This window comes from Rhincodon typus, chromosome 22 (assembly GCF_021869965.1).
Source record: "Rhincodon typus isolate 14 chromosome 22, sRhiTyp1.1, whole genome shotgun sequence".
Classification (NCBI taxonomy): Eukaryota; Metazoa; Chordata; class Chondrichthyes; order Orectolobiformes; family Rhincodontidae; genus Rhincodon; species Rhincodon typus.
This window is the reverse complement of record NC_063353.1, coordinates 1,167,676-1,189,529: the sequence shown is the minus strand read 5'-3', so window position 1 is coordinate 1,189,529 and position 21,854 is coordinate 1,167,676. Positions and strand designations below refer to the sequence as shown.

At 44.8% G+C, this 21,854-nt stretch overlaps 1 protein-coding gene across 2 annotated transcripts in view; it reads left to right on the top strand.

Moving 5' to 3' along the window:
* LOC109934535 (dynein axonemal heavy chain 3-like) overlaps positions 1 to 21,854 on the top strand; it is a 429,003-nt gene that overhangs the window by 170,933 nt on the left and 236,216 nt on the right. For both annotated transcript variants that reach the window (XR_007264478.1, XM_048610380.1), the window contains exons 16-20: positions 2,729 to 2,932; positions 3,808 to 3,938; positions 5,054 to 5,249; positions 11,297 to 11,491; positions 11,849 to 12,037. Coding sequence is in view for 1 of the 2 variants with exons in the window: in XM_048610380.1 (XP_048466337.1) it covers positions 2,729 to 2,932; positions 3,808 to 3,938; positions 5,054 to 5,249; positions 11,297 to 11,491; positions 11,849 to 12,037 (915 nt within the window). In the remaining variant the exon portion in view is untranslated. The remainder of the gene's footprint in view (positions 1 to 2,728; positions 2,933 to 3,807; positions 3,939 to 5,053; positions 5,250 to 11,296; positions 11,492 to 11,848; positions 12,038 to 21,854) is intronic.

Genomic DNA, 21,854 nt, shown 5'->3' with positions numbered 1-21,854 from the left:
TGGGGCCGGTGAGGTAGTGGGGGTGAGATGGGGCCGGTGAGGTAGTTTGGATGAGATGGGGCCGGTGAGGTAGTTGGGGTGAGATGGGGCCGGTGAGGTAGTTCGGATGAGATGGGGCCGGTGAGGTGGTGGGGGTGAGATGGGGCCGGTGAGGTAGTGGGGGTGAGATGGGGCCGGTGAGGTAGTTCGGATGAGATGGGGCCGGTGAGGTAGTGGGGGTGAGATGGGGCCGGTGAGGTAGTGGGGGTGAGATGGGGCCGGTGAGGCAGTTCAGGTGAGAGGGGGCCGGTGAGGTAGTGGGGGTGAGATGGGGCCGGTGAGGTAGTTCGGATGAGATGGGGCCGGTGAGGTAGTGGGGGTGAGATGGGGCCGGTGAGGTAGTGGGGGTGAGATGGGGCCAGTGAGGTAGTGGGGGTGAGATGGGGCCGGTGAGGCAGCCCAGAGCGGGACTGTGGTGGAGACATGGTGAGGGCTGGAAAGCTTGGAGCGGGACTGCGGCAGTGGAAAGGAAAGTTGGACTCTCTTAATTTATCTCTTTTTTTCCCCTTATATTATTCTAATTTAATGTGAATGGTGCTGTTTATGTACAGCAATGTACACACTTTTCACTGTATTTTTACATTGAATGCACGTGACAATAAGTGATTCAATGAGTGGTAAACTTTACAGAGTATCTTACCTGAGAAATGTGGTGAGGCAGAGAGATTTAAGAAGAGCTTCGAGGCAAAGTAATGAGGCATAGCCACCATTGGTGGAGCAGTTATAATCGGTGATGAACAAGAGGTCAAAGCTGGAAGTGGTAGGATCTAATGGGATTTAGGGCTGCAGGAGGCTACACAGATGGTGGAGGTCATACAGGGATTTGAAAGTAACGTCGAGGCCTTGGGGATCAGAAAGCCAGTGTTCAGTCAGCAACACAGGCCTGCTGGGTGAACAGAACTCGGTGTGAGGGAGGATTTGGGCAACAGATTTTTGGGTAAGTTGAGGTTTATAATGTACCAGGGTTTCCGGTAAAGTGTTACTATTCTAACACATTATCTATATAACACAAGCACCCAAACAGATAGACACTCAGGCCCAGATTTTCCTGAACATCTGGCACAGCCCATGGGTTTATAGAAACCATATCATCACCAAAGGCTCAGGGCCTGACTACCATCTGAGGAGGAGGTGGCGGTATTGACACAATTCTCAAAGAAACCTCCTCTTTCTCCTCCAGAGGAGGCCACTGAGAGTTTTATTTAAAACTCCCCTCAAATTCCCTGACCTGAACTTCCCTCTCTGCCCCCAAACACCTATTTGGATCCTTCTGAAAGCTATTATACCTCATCCGAGTAGACGTACTGTACTCCATCATCAGCCAAATCCAATGTGAAGCAGGTCATTAGAAGCCTCCAGCAATTTCCACAGTGTACTTTAGATTTGGTTTAATGGTTTACACTGAGGCTGTGAATGGAAGTGATTGTATTGGTCTGTCGGGAGAAGAGGAGAGTAGCTCTGACTGATCTTTGCTCCCAACCGGCATCACCGAGAGAGATTTTTAGGCGATTGTGAGAGTCTGCTGCACATAGGCCAGGTGATATGTTTCCCTGCATGCGTCTCACAGTCGGACAGTAAATACATCATTGTCTGTGAAACACGTTGAGATGTCTGGGAGAGGTTATGAAAGGCGCTGTATAAATTCAACTCTTTCTTCATTAAACATTTACACAGTATTGGAAATGTAACAACGAATGAGCTCAGCCCCAGTGTTGAAATACCTGGTTCAGTCATACAAACATCCAATTTAATTCCTCCCACTTGTATTCTTTCACACCTTTCAGGCAAATCCATTGATGCCGATAATTTATTGCTGTCATTGCAGTGGAGAGGAATGTATAACAGTCAAACAAGTGAACAACAAGTCGCATGTAATCCTGTATGTAGGTTAAAGATGATAAATTACAGTGGAGTCTCATTAGAGAAACAGAGACTGTGCTTCCTGCAGTAAATTTCAGTTCCAAAAGCCAAAAACACAGCCAGATATATCATCATTTTGTGTAAGCAGTGGAGTATTAGAGATGCAACCTTCCTGCATCAAATATTAATGTGCCTGTCAATATGCATAATTTTGATATATTAAAAGAGCTCATACCTTTTGGAACATTTGTATAATTTTGTACTTTAATGATATCTGAGGTTCAGTGTTGAGTAAATGAAATGTCCTCCAGAAGGATGGTACACTAGCTCCCAAACGAACTAACTGGATCTGCAGAGCCAATTAAAAATCTTATTAAAATATCCTCAAAGTGATGGAGGTCTCACACCTCAATTCAAAGGGGCACCTTGAATGTCTGAATTGTTAATAATCTTCGTGGTCGTAATTGAATGTCACAAAACCTGAATATATTATCTTCAGAAGGAAGGTCAGAAATGGATTGCAGACTGCACTGCAGTCTGGGTTTAGTTCTGAGTAATTTTATTGATAATATACTTGGTCTTTTTGGATCTAAATCAATCTCACCAGTCTCCAGACGTTAAGTCCTGTTCACTGATATCCACCCCTTCCTGTGGGATAGCGAGGGACGCTTTGGCTTCAGCAGTTCCCAACCTCAGGGATGGAGACAGAGAGCTAGTCTGACAGTTTTCAAATTGGGAGTGGTGTGGAAGATTCAGTTTGAGATTGTGACAAATCATGTGACTCTCCTCACATGGAGACTGAAGGTGTTTAATGGTTTCCGTTTCACAGTGGCTGATCGATCATACACAACAACTAGCTCATATCATAATTAACAAAGTTATCAGCGTGTCTGAGAAGTTTAATCGCAGGATCTGCCAGCAGTACGACAGCATCGTGAGGAAAATAACAAACAAAACAGACTCCACCCATAAACTGGTCCAGGTGCAGAACTACACGGATACGCTGAGGGGCCATGAAATGCTTCAGCTCAAGGTATCTTCACTATCCTTCTTGACACGTGTGAAATGTTAATGAAGACAGGCATTACAAGTGCAAACTGCCTGAATGTGTCTGGATTTTAACACAGAGTAAAAGCTTTTGCCTATGGTGAAAGATGCAGAATAAGATTCTTTTCATAAATTCTGTGATGTTGCAAAGTGGATTTTCAAATTTGTCACAATTGCTATGTCTTCATTCCCTGATGTTTAATTTTGTGCAGGGTCTGTAGCTGGTTGATCGAACATCACTGTGATGTTTCACTAATAAGAATACCTGTAAGGGCAGCAGTGTGACACGGTCCAGCAGGGACTGTGTGAAATCTACTATGGATTGGGTTTGTGGGAGGAGGGGGCGTGACACACATGACAAACTGCCATGTTAATATCTCCTTTGAAATTAAACATGGAGCACACTGATGCCTTTTAATTCCTGCCATGAGCTGAGCGGGATTGAAGGAATGAAGTTAGGCTGCTGATGGGTTGATATTAGTCATCTACATGGATTTGCAGAATGTCTGTAGGCTCTGCCCTTGATGTGCATACAATCCTTTTGATTCTGTGCAGCCCTTGTTAATTTCTCTCTGTAATGTAGGATGTGCAAAAGCACAAAGCTTTTATATATTGTTAGAAGCTATCCATTCAGTCTGCATTGTGATGCCAAAGCACACAAATAGCTGGAATCAATGGAAAAACCTGCCAGGTTATAGGTGTGCTCAATGGCTCTCTGGATATTAATGGGTTTGCAATCTTTTCAACTTTGTTGCATCTTTATGGTGTGATGTCACTAGTATTTGAATGCTTAGAGGTGGGGAAAGGCTCATGGACTCTGAATTGGGAACAACATCATGAGTCTGGTGTGATCTTATACAGGACAAGCTGGCTGTAGCAGCTGAGAATCTCCTGTTCCTTATGGACTACGCCTCACTTTCCAAGAAAGACATTACCCTGAATGGCAACACCTTCTCATGGCCAGAGAGGATCAGCCCACTCATTAGAAGCAGGTATGTTTAAAAACTTCACTGTTTCCCAGAGAACAAGGACTCTTTAAAATAAAAACCGAAAGAACTGCGGATGCTGTTAATCGGGAACAAAAACAAGTTGCTGGAAAAGCTCAGCAGGTTTCGCAACATCCGTGAAGAAAAAATCAGAGTTAACATTTCGGGTCCGGTGACCCTTCCTCAGAACAGTTCTGAGGAAGGGTCGCCGGACCCAAAACGTTAACTCTGATTTTTTTTCTTCACAGATGCTGCCAGACCTGCTGAGCTTTTCCAGCAACTTCTGTTTTTATTCTCCACACGGAAGCTGAGGAGACCATTTACACTAGATTCTGCACATTTTTCTCAAATGTCAGACGATCAGCAATTCTAACTTTAACTCTTAAAGTCTTATACAAGCAGCTTGTGAGGATTATTCTTTACAAGATGATGATCAACTCTATATTTTAATAATTTTAATCTTTTATTGGTAGAACATACTGATACACTGACATTTTCTCTTTGAAGTAATGTGTGTGGTTGGATCCATGTTAACTTTAACATTTTTTCAGTTAACAGTCTTTTCTCGAGTGACTGGCAGTGCCTTCAGGTCCCTGGGCTGTAAAAAACTCTGGAATTCACTCCTGAAATGTAGATGTAGAGTCCTCGTGTATATTTAGGGCTGAGATAGATTCTTAATCAACAGGAGAATCGAGGGTTACAGGGAGAATGCAGGAAAGTGGAAGCGAGGATCAGCCATGATCCTATTGAATGGTGATGCAGGGCCGAGGGGCCACATGACCTATGCCTGTTTCTTATGGTTTAAATCTCACCAGCTCTCTCGCTTTCTTTCCTCCTTAGTGTTGCTCCATAACTTATCTCTCTGACCAAGATTTTGTTCACCCATCTTAACATCTCCTCATGCAGCTGTGTGTCAAATCTTGTTTGGTACTCTGTTCGGTGATGCCCATTGGGAAATGTCACTACCCTGAAGGTGATATATAAATGCCAGTTGTTTTTTTGTCTGACAGCTGAGGTGAAATGATTGAAGTCTACTTTATTCACAAACATTACTGAGAGTCCGCATCATTTCCACGCTGAGAAGCAGTTAATTTTGCTTTTTCTCTTCCCTTCGCCTTTAGTGAAATGCGTTTGCAGAGAGAACATGATATGGCAGTTTCCAAACTGGTTGACTGGCAGAACGATTTCACAAAGCGCATAGCGGAAACGGCAGCCTGGGTGAAGAAATTTCAAAAGAAGGATCACATGTCTGAGGCACAGCAGTATGTGACAGAGCTGGAAGACATCAATAGGCGACTAGAACAATTCACAGAAGAGGTAAGCCAGCAGCTTGAGCTTAGCTCCTTGTCAGGTTCTGCTTTAGGAAACTCTGCAACTTTCCACAAAGCTGAATAAATACTGAGGAAAGAGGAAGAAACTGAGATTATGGTGAGATCTTGTTGCTTATGTCAACTCTATCCTTAAATATTCTGTGTTCTGTTTATTACGAGTTATTAATTAAGTCAGAAGACATTCTCTGATCATTTCCCTGTAATTATATTGAATGAAAAATCGCTGTACATTGCATTTGCTAATGACAGAAAGGCACATAGCCAAGGTTCTTTGCTGTTTGATGTTAGAATTAGCAGAACAAGCAAGTAACAGGATGGAGTTCAAAAATGTTTCTGTGATTAAATATACTGGAGCTCCTTGAAACAGAGTCTTCATAGAATAGGTAGAATCCCTACAGTGTGGAAACAGGCCATTTGGCCCAACAAGTCCACACCGCACCCTCCGAAGAGCATTCCACCCCAACTCATTCCCCTTATGCCTGCCCCTCATTCCCCTTATGCCTGCATTTCCCCATGTCTAACCCACCTAACCTAAACATCTCTGGACACTACAGGCAATGTAGCATGGCCAATCCACCTACCCTGCATATCTTTGGACTGTGGGAGAAAACCCATGCAGACACAGGGAAAATGTGCAAACTCCACACAGACAGTCACCCACGGGTAGAATTGAACCTGGGTCCCTGGCGCTGTAAGGCAGCAGTGCTAACCACTGAGCCACCAAACCAGTCTTAAAAAGGTATGAAAGAGAGGGAAAGAAAAATGTGACAGAGAGAAAGAGAATCTGGAGCCTTTAAACTGAGAGAGAGAGAGAAAGTGAGAGAGAGAGATTACCAAATTAATACGATAAGGGCAGGATGAATATACTTTAATTAAATACAATAATTAGTTAAGACAATAATTGATTACTTAATTAAGACATGGTGTAGATGGCAGAGAAGATGATGTGTTGTGACTGCAGTGTATCGGAGCTATTGGGTGACCAGAATAAACCCATCTGCAGTCAGTGGCTGCAACTTGAGCTTTAGCCCAGAGTTGATGAGCTGGAAACTAAGCCACAGACACTCTACGACATATCAGAGAATTCTAGAGAAATTTGGACATTTTGTGTCAGGTAACCATCACAACTCTGAGGATAGGGTCTTCTGAATTGGTCAGTGGTCAGGGATGGGTAGGTGTCACTGTTAGTGAGACATGTACAGAGACTCGCAGCTCAAAGGTGAGGAGTCTCACCCAATGCAGTTGTCCAAAATGTTCCTGGTTCTTGCAGGCTGGGTGGATGAAAACTTTCATTCACATTCAGGTTGTATGAGCCAAACTTGCTATGACGCAAGAAGTTTGAGAGGTGAATAGGAAAATAGTAGTGGTGTTAGGAGACTGTATATTCAGGGAGGGTTAACACTTTTACCTGCTTTGGAAGAATATTGCGAAATTTGAAAGGGCGCAGAAAAGATTTATAAGGATGTTGCAGGGGTTGGAGGGTTTGAGCTATAGGGAGAGGTTGAATAGGCCGAGACTATTTTCCCTGGAGCATCAGAGGCTGAGGGGTGATCTTAGAGGTTTATAAAATCATGAGGGGCCTGAATAGGGTGAATAGCCAAGGTCTTTTTCCCAGGGTGGGGGAGTCCACAACTAGAGGGCATAGGTTTAAGGTGAGAGAGGAAAGATTTAAAAGGCAACCAGGGGGCAACATTTTCACACTGAGCGTGGGCTGTGTATGGAATGAGCTGCCAGAGGAAGTCGTGGAGACTGATACAATTGCAACATTTAAAAGGCATCTGGATGGGTATATGATTAGGAAGGGTTTAGGAGGGATTTGGGCCAAATGCTGGCAAATGGGACTAGATTTATTTAGGATATCTGGTCAGCATGGACGAGTTGGACTGAAAGGTCTGTTTCCATGCTGTACAGCTCTATCGCTTAATGACTCTGTGCTGCCGAGGGCAAGTGCCCACATGGATGTGTTGCCTCCCTCTACCCTTGGTGGAGCAGGGTTGTCTCTGGTGGTCATGATCCATATAGGTGGCACAAACATAAGTAAGGCTCGGAAAGAGGTTCTGCTGATGCAATATGAGCAGCTAAGAGCTACATTAGAAAGTAGAACCTTAAAGGTAATAATTTACGGAGAAGTATTGTGAGCAAATTGGAACAAGAACAGAAATTGCTGGGAAAACTCAACAGGTCTGGAAACATCTATGGAGAGAAAGCAGAGTTAATGTTTCAGGACCAGTGATCCTTCTTCAGAACTGACTGTAGCTAAGAAAAGGTTGGCAAATATGCTAGAGAAGGGGTGGGAGGAGGGGCATGGAGTAAATGATAGTTGGAGATGGAGCCCAGAGAGAGAGAAAAACAATTGGTCAGACAAAGGAATGAGTAAAGGTCAGGCCGGTGGGTATCAATAGTTGCTAATGGGGACTATTGGTAGCTGACAATGGGTTGTTGTGGTGAAGGCCCATGTGATGACATGGTTTGGTGTGTTGGGAGTTGGAGTAACGACAAGGGAGAGGGTGCTGAGGACCTAGAAGTGTTGAACTCGATATTTTCTGAAGAAGGGTCTAGGTCCGAAATGTCAGCTTTCCTGCTCCTCTGATGCTGCTTGGCCTGCTGTGTTCATCCAGCTCTACACCTTGTTATCTTGAACTCGATAATCCTGCTGAATATGGCGGAAATGATGGCTAATGATCGTTTGGATGTGGATGCTGGTGGGGTGGTAAGTGAGGATGAGGCGGACCCTATTGCTGGAGGACAAGGAATGTTCCATGTACCATACAAAGAGACAGGCATAAGTGGGGCCAATGCAGGTACCCATAGCAATACGGAGATAGCAAGAACTGCAGATGCTGGAGTCAGAGTCAATACCATATGGAGCTGGAAGAACACAGCAGGTCAGGTGGCATCAGAGGAGCAGGAGAGTTGACTTTTTGGATTTATACCCTTCATCAGGTCTTCCTCTGCTCCTTTGATGACTGTATCGGCGCTGCCTTGTGCTCCCATGAGAAGCTTGAACAGTTCATCAACTTTACTACCACCTTTCACCCCAACATCAAATTTATCCAGACCATCTCCAATACCTCCCTCTCCTTCCTGGACCTCTCAGTCTCCATCTCCGGTAACTGTCTCAGCACTGACATCATTTCAAACCCACTGACTCCCACAGCTACCTGGGCTACACCTTCCCTCACCCACCTTCATGCAAGAATGTGATCCCCTACTCTAAATTCCTCCACCTCTGCCGCATCTGCTCCCAAGATGGAGCGTTCTACTCCTGAACATCACGGAAGAGTACTGACGAAGGGTGTAAACCCAAAAAGTCGACTTTCCTGCTCCTCTGATGCTGCCTGACCTGCTGTGTTCCTCCAGCTCCACACTGTGTTGACCCATAGCCACACCTTTGATCTGAAGAAAGTGAAAAGAGTTAAAAGAGAAGTATTCATATGCCAAATCCTGTTCAGTTTCTGGTCAATGGTGACACCCAGGAAGTTGAAAGTGATGGATTCAGTGATGGTAATGACATTGAATGTCAAGGAGTGCTAGTTAGATTCTCTGTTGTTGGAGATGGTCGTTATCTGGCATTTGTGTAGCACGCGTTTTAGTTGCCAATTGTCAGCCTAAGCCTGGATATTGTCCAGATCTTGCTACATTTGAGCATGGATGCTTCAGTATCTGAGGAGTCACAAATGGTGCTGAACATTGTACAATCATTGGCGAACATGCCCACTTCTGACCTTATGATGGAGGGAAGGTCATTGATGAAGCAGCTGAAGATGGTTGTGCCAAGGACACTACCCTGAGGAGCTCCTGCAGAGATGTCCTGGAGCTGGGATGACTGACTTCTAACAACCACAACCATCATCGTGTTTGCCAGGTATGACTCTAACCAGTGAAGAGTTTGCCCCGATACCCACTGATTCCAATTTTGCCACAGCTCTCCTTGATGTCACACTCAGCTGACTGCAGCCTTGATGTCAATGGCTATCACTTTCACCTCACCTCTGGAATTCCGCTGTTTTGTCCATGTTTGAATCAAGGCTGTAATGAGATCAGGAGCTGAGTGGCCCTGGAGGAACCCAATCTGGACATCACTGAGCAGGTTATTTCTGAGCAGGTGCTGCTTGATAGCACTGTTAATGACACATTCCATCACTTTTCTGATAATTGAGAGTACTGATGGAGTCGGAATTGGCTGGGTTGGATTTTCCCTCTTTTTATGTACAGGACATATCTGAGAAATTTTCCACATTGTCAGGTAGATGCCAATGTTGTAACTGTACTGGAACAGCTTGGCTAGGGGTGCGGCAAGTTCTGGAGCACAAGTCTTCAGTACTATTGCCAGAATGTTGTCAGGGCCCATTATGTTACAGAATCCAGTGACTCCAACTGTTTCTTGATATCATGTGGAGTGAATTGAATTGGTTGAAGACTGATATCTGTAATACTGGGGACCACTGGAGGAGGCCAAGATGGATCATCCACCCGGCACTTCTGGCTGAAGATTGCTGCAAATGATCCAACCTTACCTTTTGCACTGATGTGCTGGGTTCATCCGTCATTGGGGATGGGGATATTTATGGAGCCTTCTCCTCCAGTGAGTTGTTTGATTGCCCACCTCCATTCTGAACTGTTGGTTGTGGGGACTTTTGAGAAAGATTCAGTGATAATGTTGTCTCTAAGATGCATGGCTGCTCTGAACAAACTAGAGTTCTTTGAGGAAGCAACAAACAGCATGAACTAAGGGGAACTTGTGAATGTGCTTTACTTGGATTTCCAGAAGGCATTTGTCAAGAAGCCAAACTAAAGCTTACAATAAAAAATAAATGCTCATTCCATCAGGGGTAACATTTTAGCAAACATAGATGAGGAAAAGGGAATGGAATATAAAGATAGAGATATTTTATTGCAGCAGTAGAGGGTATTGGTGAGGTCACATTTGGAATACCATGTATTGTTTTAGTCTAGAGATGGCCACTTGACTGATTCCTGAAATGAACGAGTTACCTTGTGACGAAAGGTTGGACAGTTTGAGCCTGTGTCCACTGATGTTGAGAAAAATAAGTGATGATCTTCTTGAAGCACTTAAGATTGTGAGGGGTCCTGACAGGATGAATGCTGAGATGATGGGGAGAGACCGGAACTAGGGGATATAGTGTAAAGCAAGGTGTTTCCCATTTAAGATGGAGACAAGGAGAAGTTTATTGTTCTCCCAGCGGGTCTTGAGTCTGCAGAATCCTTTTCCTAAAGAGTGGTGGGGACATGGACATTGCATATTTTGTGTTTGTTTTAGATCAGCCTGCCTCATTGTGGAGCAAGTGAGACTTGAAGACAGGGGCCTTCTGGTTCAAAGCTACCACATGAGCTCCAGATAAATTCTTGACTTTTGTTGTTTTAAAAACAACCTGATCAGAAACATTTCTGAAGCAGGTGGAACTTGAACCTGGGCTGCCTGGCTCAGAGGTCAGACACTACCACAAGAGCTGCAGATTGAGTGTTGATTTTTTTTTTTCCTCCTTTAACCTATCTTTCTAATCAACCTGTTCAGAGATGTTACTGTACATCTCTGGTGCAGGTAGGACTTGAACCTGGTCCTCCCTGTCCAGGGGTAGGGACACTACCACTGTGCCACAAATCAATTGCTGATTGATAAGGGAGTTGAAGGTATCAGGTGAATGTGAAGTTGAGACAATTTGATCAGCCGTGATCTTATTAAACGGCAGAAGGAGGTTCAAGGGACTGAGAGGCCTACTCCTGCTCCTAATTTGTGTGTTGATATGATTATAAACCTTAATTTATATTTGGCAAATACAGTTGGTTATATTAAAAACCAAATGCACTTCAGATGCTGTAAATCAGGAACAAAAACAGAAGTTGCTGGAAGAGCTGGTTATATCTTGTTTCGATTGAATACCCGGTTGGTAATCTACATTTGCCTGACTGGTATCAGTGTCTCCAGGGTGTAGTTTTTTTTATTACAGAGACCATTCTGGATTGACTTACCCTTGTGTCAGGCGGTGACAATTTGCTCTTATCTTCATTCAGAAAGCCCAGATCAACAACGAAGAGGTTCTGCTGGAGACAGGACACATTAGCCCCTACCATCAAATCCAGAATATTATCAGTGCTAAGGAACCCTTCGAGAAGTTGTGGAAAACTGCTGTGCAGTTTAATCTGCTCTCTGACAAGTGGATGTATGGTCCCTTGTTACAAGTCAATGCTGAGGATGTGGAACATGAGGTTAGAAATACATACTCTTTTAAACACAGAAGACAAAATTCTCCTTAAACCTTAGTTCTATCACATTGCAATATTTCATGGATATTTAAAATATAAACATGAGATTTTTTTTGAAAAGAGTATATTAGAATGATTGCTGGACTTTAATGTAAAAAATATTGCCTGCTTTAAAATTTGATGGTTTAAGATTGAAAGTCTGTGTGATTAAAATGTGTTAAAATAATGTTATATCTTGCAGTGAACTCAATTCCAGTTATTTTTAGCTTCCTAGAAACATTAAAAAGCATGAGAGTTAATCTGTTCATCTTGTACTTAGTGGTTTAAAAGATCTTTCCTGCTCTGAACTGTTTCCATCAGGTGCAAAATTTATGGAGGGTTAGCTACAAGTTAACCAAGGTCTTCAGTCACCCAGATTTACATGGGCCTTTCAAAGTTGCCACAACCATCAAAACAAAGCTGGAAAAGTTCAAAATCAATATGCCTCTCATCAATGCCCTCTGCACCCCAGGGATTAAACCACGCCACTGGAGTTTGATGAGCCAAAAGGTAGGCAGATCATTTTAAGGACACAGAATTTTTTTTAACTCACAGGATGAGGATGTTGCTGACCAGGCAGCATTTATTGCCCATCCCTCATTGTCCAGAGGGCAGTTAAGAGCCAACCACATTGCTGTGGGTCTGGAGTCATGTGTAAGACAGCCCACGTAAGGATGGCAGTTTCCTTCCCTAAAGGACATGAGTGAACCAGATGGGTTTTTACAACAATCGATAATGGATTTGTGGTCATCATTAGACTCTTAATTCCAGATTCTTTATTGAATTCAAATTCCACCACCTGCCGTGGCAGGATTTGAACCTGGGTTCCCAGAACACTCACTGAGTTTCTGAAGTAACAGATTAATTTCTGACCAATTGTGGAAGAAATCAGTGCAATTATGTTGGAAGTGAGAACATTGTAAAAGTCAACCTACATTGGCAGGCAGTGGTGTAGTTGTCACTTGTCTAGTTATCCAGATTCCCCTGGATAATGCTCTGGGGAACAGGAGTTCGAATCCTATCATGGCACTTGGTGAACTTAGACTTCAGTAACTATCAGGAATTAAAAGCTTCTGAGGAAGGGTCACTGGACCTGAAACATTAACTCTGCTTTTTCTTCACAGATGCTGCCAGACCTGCTGAGCTTTTCCAGCAATTTCTGTTTTTGTTCCTGAAAGTGACAGTATCGTTTGTGTCTGAAATCATCATTAATCTTGTCTGAAGTATTTCATTTTAGTCCCACTGTTTGTTTCATTCACCCAAAAGCTGTGCTCTTCCTCGTGTCCATTGGCTGATTCCGGTGCTTTGGATGGGTAGGAGTTTCCAGCTGAGGAGACGTAACAAGAGTTTTCCTGTGCCCCGGATGTGGAGAGTGGTTTGCACCTGGGGTCCCTGAATCAGCAGGTTTACATTTTTTACAATTCACTAAGGATCTTTGGTGAAATACTATTTCCTCATTCATTGGCAATGCAAACAATACTCAAAACTGACCCCTCAGACTGTAGTCTGTGATGCCTGTACATTCTCTGAGGAGGTGGGGGGAGGGAGGGCAAGGGCAAATGCAGCAGTCCATTGTCCAATGTGATTCTTTTGTCTTTTGCCTCATCCATTGGAGCTTGGTTGTATCTTGCCTGAGAAGCCTTTTATAGTGTGAGGTCAGAGAGTGGGTAGCTGGATGCTGAAACTATACTGGTCCCTGACCCGGGCTGAAACAAGGTGAAGCGGGGGGTGGGTGGGGGTGGGGGGGTGGGGGTGGGCATGGTGTGTGAGGGGGCAGCTATTGCTCAGCTGTTCTCCCACTTCATTGCTGCCGGTTTGCTCTAAATCCATAGAGAGGGCAGATTGCCCACTGTCAGGGTAAGGGAAAAGGAGTAACTCGTGATTGGATCATTCTGGATCCTTGGCAATATTGCCTTCAAATCTGCTATGGGGAAGCCTGTGGCTTGCTGAGGGTGGGGCTTCCCTAAAGAACATTCTGGCAAAGTGTGGTACATCACGGTTCATTGTGATGCTCCCTACCAGGGCTCAATGGGCACACCCATCACGGGGCGGCGTTGTAGGCAGATGGCTGCCAACACCAAAGGAGATGGGGAGGGGGATGGGAGACCTTCCACTCTCTGCAGACATTGGGGCAGGAAGGAACAGGACAGCACCCCCAAAGCCTGACTCAGGCACACCCCTCCTCTTCAAGTCAGCCCAGTACATGCCCTTCCATCAGACCTACTGATCCCCGTATCAGGGGCTGAGGGCAAAATAAGCAGCTGGAGCAATGGCAGTGATAGCTCCAGGGAGAAGCACTTCCACTAAGGAGACCTCACCCAGCTGCTATTGCAATTGGCTGGTACAGGGCCTGAGGCTCCCATTCCCAGTGATCTCCGTGGGGAATGCTGGGGCCGCAGTGCTGTGCACGCCTCTGAGCTGGAATTAGGACACTTACCCAACCTCACACCAGACAGAAGCCTCCATCCATCCACCCCAGGGTCCAAAGCCAGCATGCCCAGTAGAATTGATCCCCAAGTGTCCCTGACCTTAAATCAGGACAGGGAGGAGAAAAAAAAAATCAGCCCAACAACGTTCGATTTACATTTCACCCAAATTCTTGACTTTATTTAATTCTTCACTGATTCTTGTCACTCAATGTCCTGATAATTGATACAATAAACTTCACAGTGGTCCACAAAATGCCAATCGTCTGTTTTGGCGTGTGATGGAACACTCCCCACTTGCCTGAATGGGTGCAGCCCCAATAACACTCTAGAAGCTCTACACCATCCAGGACAAAGCAGCCTGCTTGATTGGCACCACATCCACAAGTATCCACTCCTTCCACCACCGATACTCAGTAGCAGCAGTGTGTACTATCTACAAGATGCACTGCAGAAATTCACCAAAGATCCTCAGATAGCAACTTCCAAACCCACAACCATTTCTATCTAGAAGGACAAGGGAAGCAGGTACATGAGAACACCACCTCGTGCAAGTTCCCCTCCAAGGTACTCACCATCCTGACTTGGAAATATATCGCCCTGTTCTTAGATCAAAATCCTGGAACTCCCTCCCACACAGCATTGTGGGTGGATTTACTCCTGAGGACTGGAGCCATTTAAGGTTAAAGCTTCATTTTAACCTTCACTAAAATAGCAGAACAGTAGCCCATTTTAAATGTGCAATCGGCCCTGGTCCACTGCCATACCCACAATTGCAATGTTTCGACATGTTTCTCATTAAGTTCGTCATTTGAGAGAACGCAGTGTTCTAGTTCGATGTGAAGGTGAGGACACAAACTGGAGAAGAGGCTGTATTGAAAGATGGCATTTCAGAAAAGGAAGCAGCCACTTGATTCTCAAATAAATTCAGGAAGGATCAGCCCCACCCCTCATCCTGGTGAGAGTCTCGGTTTTATTTAAATTACACGGCATGAGTCAGGAAGAAGAAATGATTAACTGCAGGACATATGAGGACACCAGCCCGGTAGGAATTCAGCTCAAAGGTGACATCCAGTTGGATGTCAAGCCTCCAGCTGTGTGCAATTTGTGTTCCTGCTTGTGTTTTCAGAGAGTGATGTTGTTAAAATGTCACGATGTTTTCATCCCGTGAAGACCCCATAAATACAAGCAGCGGGGAATTTGTCCAAGACATGGCACTATCTCCACAACACTCACCATGACAACAAAGCTGACAATGTACACAACATCCAGTCAAATCCTTTGTGTTCAACAGACACATTCCTTCTCATTGCTACCCTACTCCATGGTCATTGCATCCAGACAGAAGTTTCGGATGAATCCTCCATTCTATGCAGGACAAACTCTTGTGTTACAGGCAATGTTTTTTCTATTCACTTGCAGGATGTGAACATTGCTGACTGGGTCAGCATTTATTGCCCGTCCCAAGTTGCCTTGGAGAAAGTGGGGAGGGGAGGGGGTGTGTTAGTGAGCTGCCTTCTTGAACCGTTGCAATCCTTGGGACACCCATTGTAGAATTCAGGATTTTGCCCCAGCGACAATGAAGGAGCAGCGATATATTTCCAAGTCAGGATGGTGGATGAATCCGAGTGGAGTTTGCAGGAGGTGGTGTTCCCATACAGAGGGAAATTCCACATGATCCCACACCTCTTTCCATTGGATTTGCAGGGTGACTGCATTCTCCCTTGTTTGTTTGACTGACTTTTAAGAGGACTTGGAGCCTGGAATTTCTCTCACATCTGTCACTGAAAAATATTTTACTCAAGAAACCTGCCACAACTGTCAGGACACCTGTGAAAATGTGGGTTTTGCAAGCCTGACTTTGAGATGAGAATTATAAAAAGAGGCAGGCATTTCCTTCCTCTGACACAGACCCCATTTTAATATTCTTCCAAAATAAACACAAATTGAGCTGAATCAGAATTCAATGACCTGGGTTTTTGACACTCCCTGGGTGAGTTTTTAAAACACCTATCTGAAACTCTCTGAACCTGAAACACTATCGGTTTTATCACTAGATTCTAAACAACAAAAAAAAATTTTTAAATAAATAAATATTAAAGTGAGTGCAAATATTTAACCCTAACCCTAACCCAAATGCTAAATATAACCCTAAACCTAACCCTACCCTAAAGCTACTGCTAGCCCTAACCCTAACCCTAAACCTAACCCTAACCTTAAGCCTAATCCTGACTCTAACCTAATGCTAATGCTAACCCTAACCGTAACACTAACCTTAACCTAATGTAACCCTAACCCTGACTCTAACTCCAATGCTAACTTGATCCAAATGCACAAGCAGACACAGGAGCAGCAGTAAAGTTTGTTGGAGGCACTGGACAAACTGACCCAAAGGTGCAGGTCTCCAACAATGCTGTTTGTACCATGCTTCCTCAGACCTACGACTATCTGACTGCCTCCATGGACGGGTTGGTGGCTGCCATAAAGAGCCAGAGCCAGCACCCTCAACATCTGCTGCATAGACGCACAGACCTGCATTGCAATGCTCTAATCACTGGTGCTCAGCAGCAACAGCAGTGCAACAGGAGAAGAAGGGACTTTGACCTCACTCCAGCTGGCCCTTCCATAAGAAAAGATGGGATGGGATCAGGAGGCTCCCAGCAGGAAGGGGAACCACACACACTGGATTCCCAGAAGACTGTTTACAGGATGTTCCAGAAGTGGCTGGGTTTCTGCCTGCTATCCTCAGCCCAGTGGGGGTTCAAGCTGAGGAGGGAGAGCCTGCCTTGCAGCAGGACACACTCAGCATGTCTCAGCCCTTTAGACACCCTGAGGTCGCCTGGCCACAACTCCCATGGCTCCACTGTAAAGCAGGCTCCTCCAGACAACTGCAGATACCAGGACCTGGACTCAGCAGGAAGGAAAAGCAAAAGGAGACATCTTTCGGACATGGAGGGGAAGTTGGGTAATGCTTCATTATGGAACCAAAATGAACTTCTACAGTTCAAATTATATGAAACAGCAAGGCAAGGCAGCAGTAGGGTCATACAGTCATAGAGTAATACAGCATGGAAACAGGCTTTTCAGCCCAAACTGGTCCATGCTGACCCTGGTGCCTACTCAGCTAGTTCCAGTTGCCCGCATTTAGTCCATATCCCTGTAAACCCTTCCCATCCATGTACCTATCCAAATGCTTCTTAAATGTTGTTATTGTACCTTCCTCAACCACTTTCTCTGACAGCCCATTCCGTATACACACGACTTTCTGCATGAAGAAATTGCCCCTCAGGTCCTTCTTAAATCTATCCCCTCTCACAGTAAGCCTATGCCATCTAGTTTTCAATTCCCCATCCCTGGGAAAAGACTATATGCTTTCATCCTATGTATGCCCCTCATGATTTTATGCACCTCAATAAGATCACCCCTCATTCTCCTACATTCCAAGGAATAAAGTCCCATCCTGGCCAACCTCTCCCTCTAACTCAAGCCTTCTAGTCTTGGCAACATCCTCGTAAATCTTCTTTGCACACTTTCTAGTTTAACTATGTCTTTCCTATAACAGGGTGACCAAAACTGTACACAATACTCCAAGTGCGGCCTCACCAATGACTTATACAACTATAACATAACGTCCCAACTCCTATACTCAATGCCTCGACTGATGAAGGCCAGCATGCTAAATGCCTTCTTCACCAACTTGTCTACCTGTGACACTGTTTTCCATGAACTATGTACTTGTACTCCTGGGTCCCTCTGTTCCACAACATTCCTCAGGACCTTACCATTTACTGTATAAGTCTTATCTTGGTCTGACTTTCCAAAGTGCAACATCTCACACTTATCTGTATTGAATTGCATTTGCCAATCCTCAGCCCACTCCCTCATCCAATCAAGCTCCCTCTGTAATTTTTGATAACCTTCCTCACTATCAACAATAACTTCTAACTTTGTATCATCCACAATCTTATTAATCATGCCTTGTACATTCACATCCAGACCATTTATGTAAATAACAAAGGTCCCAGCACCAACCCCTGTGGCACACCACTAGTCACAGGCCTCCAATCCAAGAAACAACCTTCAACCTTCACCCTCTGCTTCCTACCATCGAGCCAATTTTGAATCCAATTAGTTAGCTCTCCCTAGATCCCATGCGACCTGGCCTTCATGACTAGCCTGCCATACGGGACCTTGTCAAAGGCCTTACTAAAGTCCATATAGACAACATCCACTGCCCTACCCTCATCCATCCTCTTGGTTACCCCTTCGAAAAACTCTAAAAGATTTGTTAGACATGACTTCCGGCGCATAAATCTATGCTGGCTAGCCCTAATCAGACCTTGACTATCCAAATGTTGGTTGATCCTGTCCCTCAGTTCTCTCCAATAACTTGCCTACCACTGATGTCCGGCTCACTGGCCTGTAGTTCCCAGGCTTGTCTTTGCTACCGTTCTTAAACAATGGAACAACATTAGCCACCCTCCAGTCTCCATAACTTCACCAGTGGCTAAAGATGAAGCAAAAATCTCTGCAAGGGCCTCTGCAATTTCTTCCCTAGCCTCCCACAACATCTGATGATGGACTTGATCAGGCCCAGGGGATTTATCCACCTTAATGTGCTTCAAACTGCATTCAAACTGTGGGACAATGATAACAACATGGTGGTTCAGGGCCAAAGGGAGCAGAAACTAGACAAGAAATAAATGAATAAAGGTCAAGTACTGCAGATTCTGCAAATCTTAAACAAAAACAGACAATGCTGGAGAAACTCAGCAGGTCTGGCAGCTTCCATGGAGAGAGAAACAGAGTTAATGTTGCGAGATTGTTTTGACACTAGAACAAAGCAATTGTTGTGCCCAGAAGAGGTGGGAATGGCAGAGTGATGAATAATTGTCCTTCACAGGCAATTTCCTAAATTGACCGATACTTGAACTCAGCCTTTCTCTTGTCCAATGACATTTCTGAATCGTTGAGGCTGTTTATCCTCGGTTAGCTGTGGATGGTTCCAGATTCAGGGATTCAACCCTAATTTTTGTGGGTTGATAATTGAGCCTTACCAATTCTTGCCAGCTCAGGAGCTTGTGCCCACTCTCCGTGAGGATGTACAACAAAGGATTGGGTTGGAAGGAGGCTGGGTCTACCATTCCTCCTATCACCTTTGCTTGGGGCGGCACGGTGTTTCAGTGGTTAGCACTGCTACCTCATAGCACTAGGGATCCGGGTTCAATTCCAGCCTTGGGCAACTGTTTGTGCGGACGTTCTCCCCATGTTTGTGTGTGCTCCGTCCCTGTCCTCTGGTTTTCTCCTACAGTCCAAAGATCTACAGGTTAGGTGGATTGGCCAGGGTAAGTTGCCCATAGTCTCCAGGGATATGCAGGCTAGGTACGTTAGTTAAGGGAAATGCAGCGTTACAGGGATAGGGGAGAATAGAATATCCTTTATTGTCACTTGTACTACAATACAAGGATACAGGAGTACAGTGAAAAGTTTTTACAATGGCTGCCTTTTAATGGTGCCATCTTAGGTACAAGTACATAGGTACAAATCTTACAGAGTAAAAAATGTAGTGTTCTTTACAAAGAGGATTAAAAGGAAAGCATAAGCATTACATACAGAGGTAGTTACTGTGTAGTGAAAAGGTTTTAAATTACAGTTCGATAACAGCAGCTCAGCACGTGGTGCCAGGCCCAAGTCCAGCAACTGTCCCACATCGCTCCAGCCTCCAGTCCGCTCCTCACCGGCACTCAGCAGCACTGAGGAAAGTTGCACTTTACCAGGACTTGTACCTCGGCCCCTCTGTTGCTCCAAGAGTCAGCAACCCCCACCCCTCCGTCACTCCAGGGACTTGGCCCCTCAGGCTATTTTCTCTCACTTTGGCCCCCAGGACCCACTGCCTGTGCAACACTCCGAGGCTGTTCCCCCACCCACTGCTGCTGGGCTCACTGCTCTGGATTTGCTGCTGGCTCCGATGCTGAAGGGAGAGAAAAAGAAAAGAGAAGTGAGAAAAAGAAGAGAGAATAAAAGGAAAAAGGAGGAAAATGAACAGGTGGAGCAAAGGAGCTCCTACAGGAGCATCTTACTCTGCTGCATGGCCACTGTGGGTAGGTCTGGGCAGGATGCTCTTCAGAGGGTCTATGTGGATCCAATGGGCTGAATGGCCTGCTCCCACACTGTAGGGATTCTCTGATCCAGCTCAGAGAAGTACATCTCTAGGCTTCGTACCCTTTACCTGCATCTAGCTTTGACAAAAGTCTTACCCTTTGTGAATTGGCACAATATTGAGGAACATCATTCTTACTTATCAGGCCCCAAGTACTACATGTTAACATCTCATTAAACCACAGTTAGAGGACGCTCAGCCGAATGAGAACGATACCCTGTGTTCAATATAAAACTAGCTAGAATTTTTTATACACCTTCCAAAAATGATACGGGTATAGAAATCAGGGAGAAGGTCTATGATACAATTAAAGATTTTTGTATGGGCAGAGAGGAGGCCCTGAGTGGCTTAAAAGTAGATAAATCTCCAGGGCCAGATGAAATGTATCTCAGGCTGTTGAATGAGGCAAGGGAGGAAATAACAAGGGCTCTTACAGTGATTTTCAATTCCTCTCTCGCCACAGGAGAGGTGTCAGAAAACTGGATGAAGCCAATGTGGTTCTGTTATTCAAGAAGGGAGCAAGGGATAAATCAGGAAACTACAGTCTATCCTCAAAGTGGGGAAAACTGTTGGAAGCAATTCTGAGGAACAGAATTAATCTACTGTTGGAGAGGCAGGGATTATTCAAGTACAGTCAGCATGGTTGTATTTGTTGGAAGTCATGTCTGACCAACTCAACTGAATTTTTCAAAGAGATGACCAGGTGTGTAGATGAGGGACTTCGGTGAGGCCTCTGATCATGCTCCATCTGGAGACACTGATAGCACGGGTAAGAGCCCAAAGGATCCAAGGAAATTTGGCAAATTGGATACAGAATTGGCTCAGTGGCAGGAAGCAGAGGCTGATGGTTGAGGGGTGTTTTTCTGATTGGAAATCTGTGTTCAGTAAGGTCCCACAGGGGTCGGTGTTGGGACCCTTACTGTTTGTGGCTTGTATAAATGATGTAGGTTGAATGCCAGACAGTTGATCAATAAGTTCACAAATGATACAAAAATTGGTGGGGTGGTAAATAGTGAGCCTTAGATTACAGGAGGATATAGACAGGCTGGTCAGCTGGGCTGATCAATGACACATGGAGTTCAATCTGGATAAATGTGAGATGATGTACTTGGGCAGGACAAATGAGGCAAGGGATTATATAATGAATGGTAGGATCCTGGGAAGCACTGAGGATCAGAGGGACGTTGGTGTGTGTATACACAGGTCCCTTAAGTTAGTGTGACGATTAGGTAAAGTGGTTAAGAAGGCACGTAGGATATGTTCCTTTGTTGGTTGAGGCATAGAGTTGAAGAGCAGGGAGTTTATCCTGAAACTGTATAAAATTTGGTTAGGCCACGGCTAGAGTATTGTATGCAATTCTGGAATCCGCATTATAGGAGGGAGCACTGGAGAGGGTGCAGAGGAGATTTACCAGGATGTTGCCTGGGCTAGAGAGTTTTAGTTTTGAAGAGAGATCGGATAGACATGGGTTATTTTCATCAGAGCAGAGGAGATTGAGAGGGGACATGATTGAGACATATAAAATTCTGAGGGGCATAGACAGGACAGACAGGAAGGAACTCTTCACCTTGATGGGGATCAGCAACCAAGGGGCATGGATTTGAGGATCAGGGCAGAAAGTTTAGAGCAGATGTGAGGAAAATTTTCTTCATCCAGAGGATGGTGGGAATCTGGAACTGACTGCCTGTAAGGGTGATAGAGGCAGAAACCTTCATAACATTTAAGATGTGATTAGATGTGT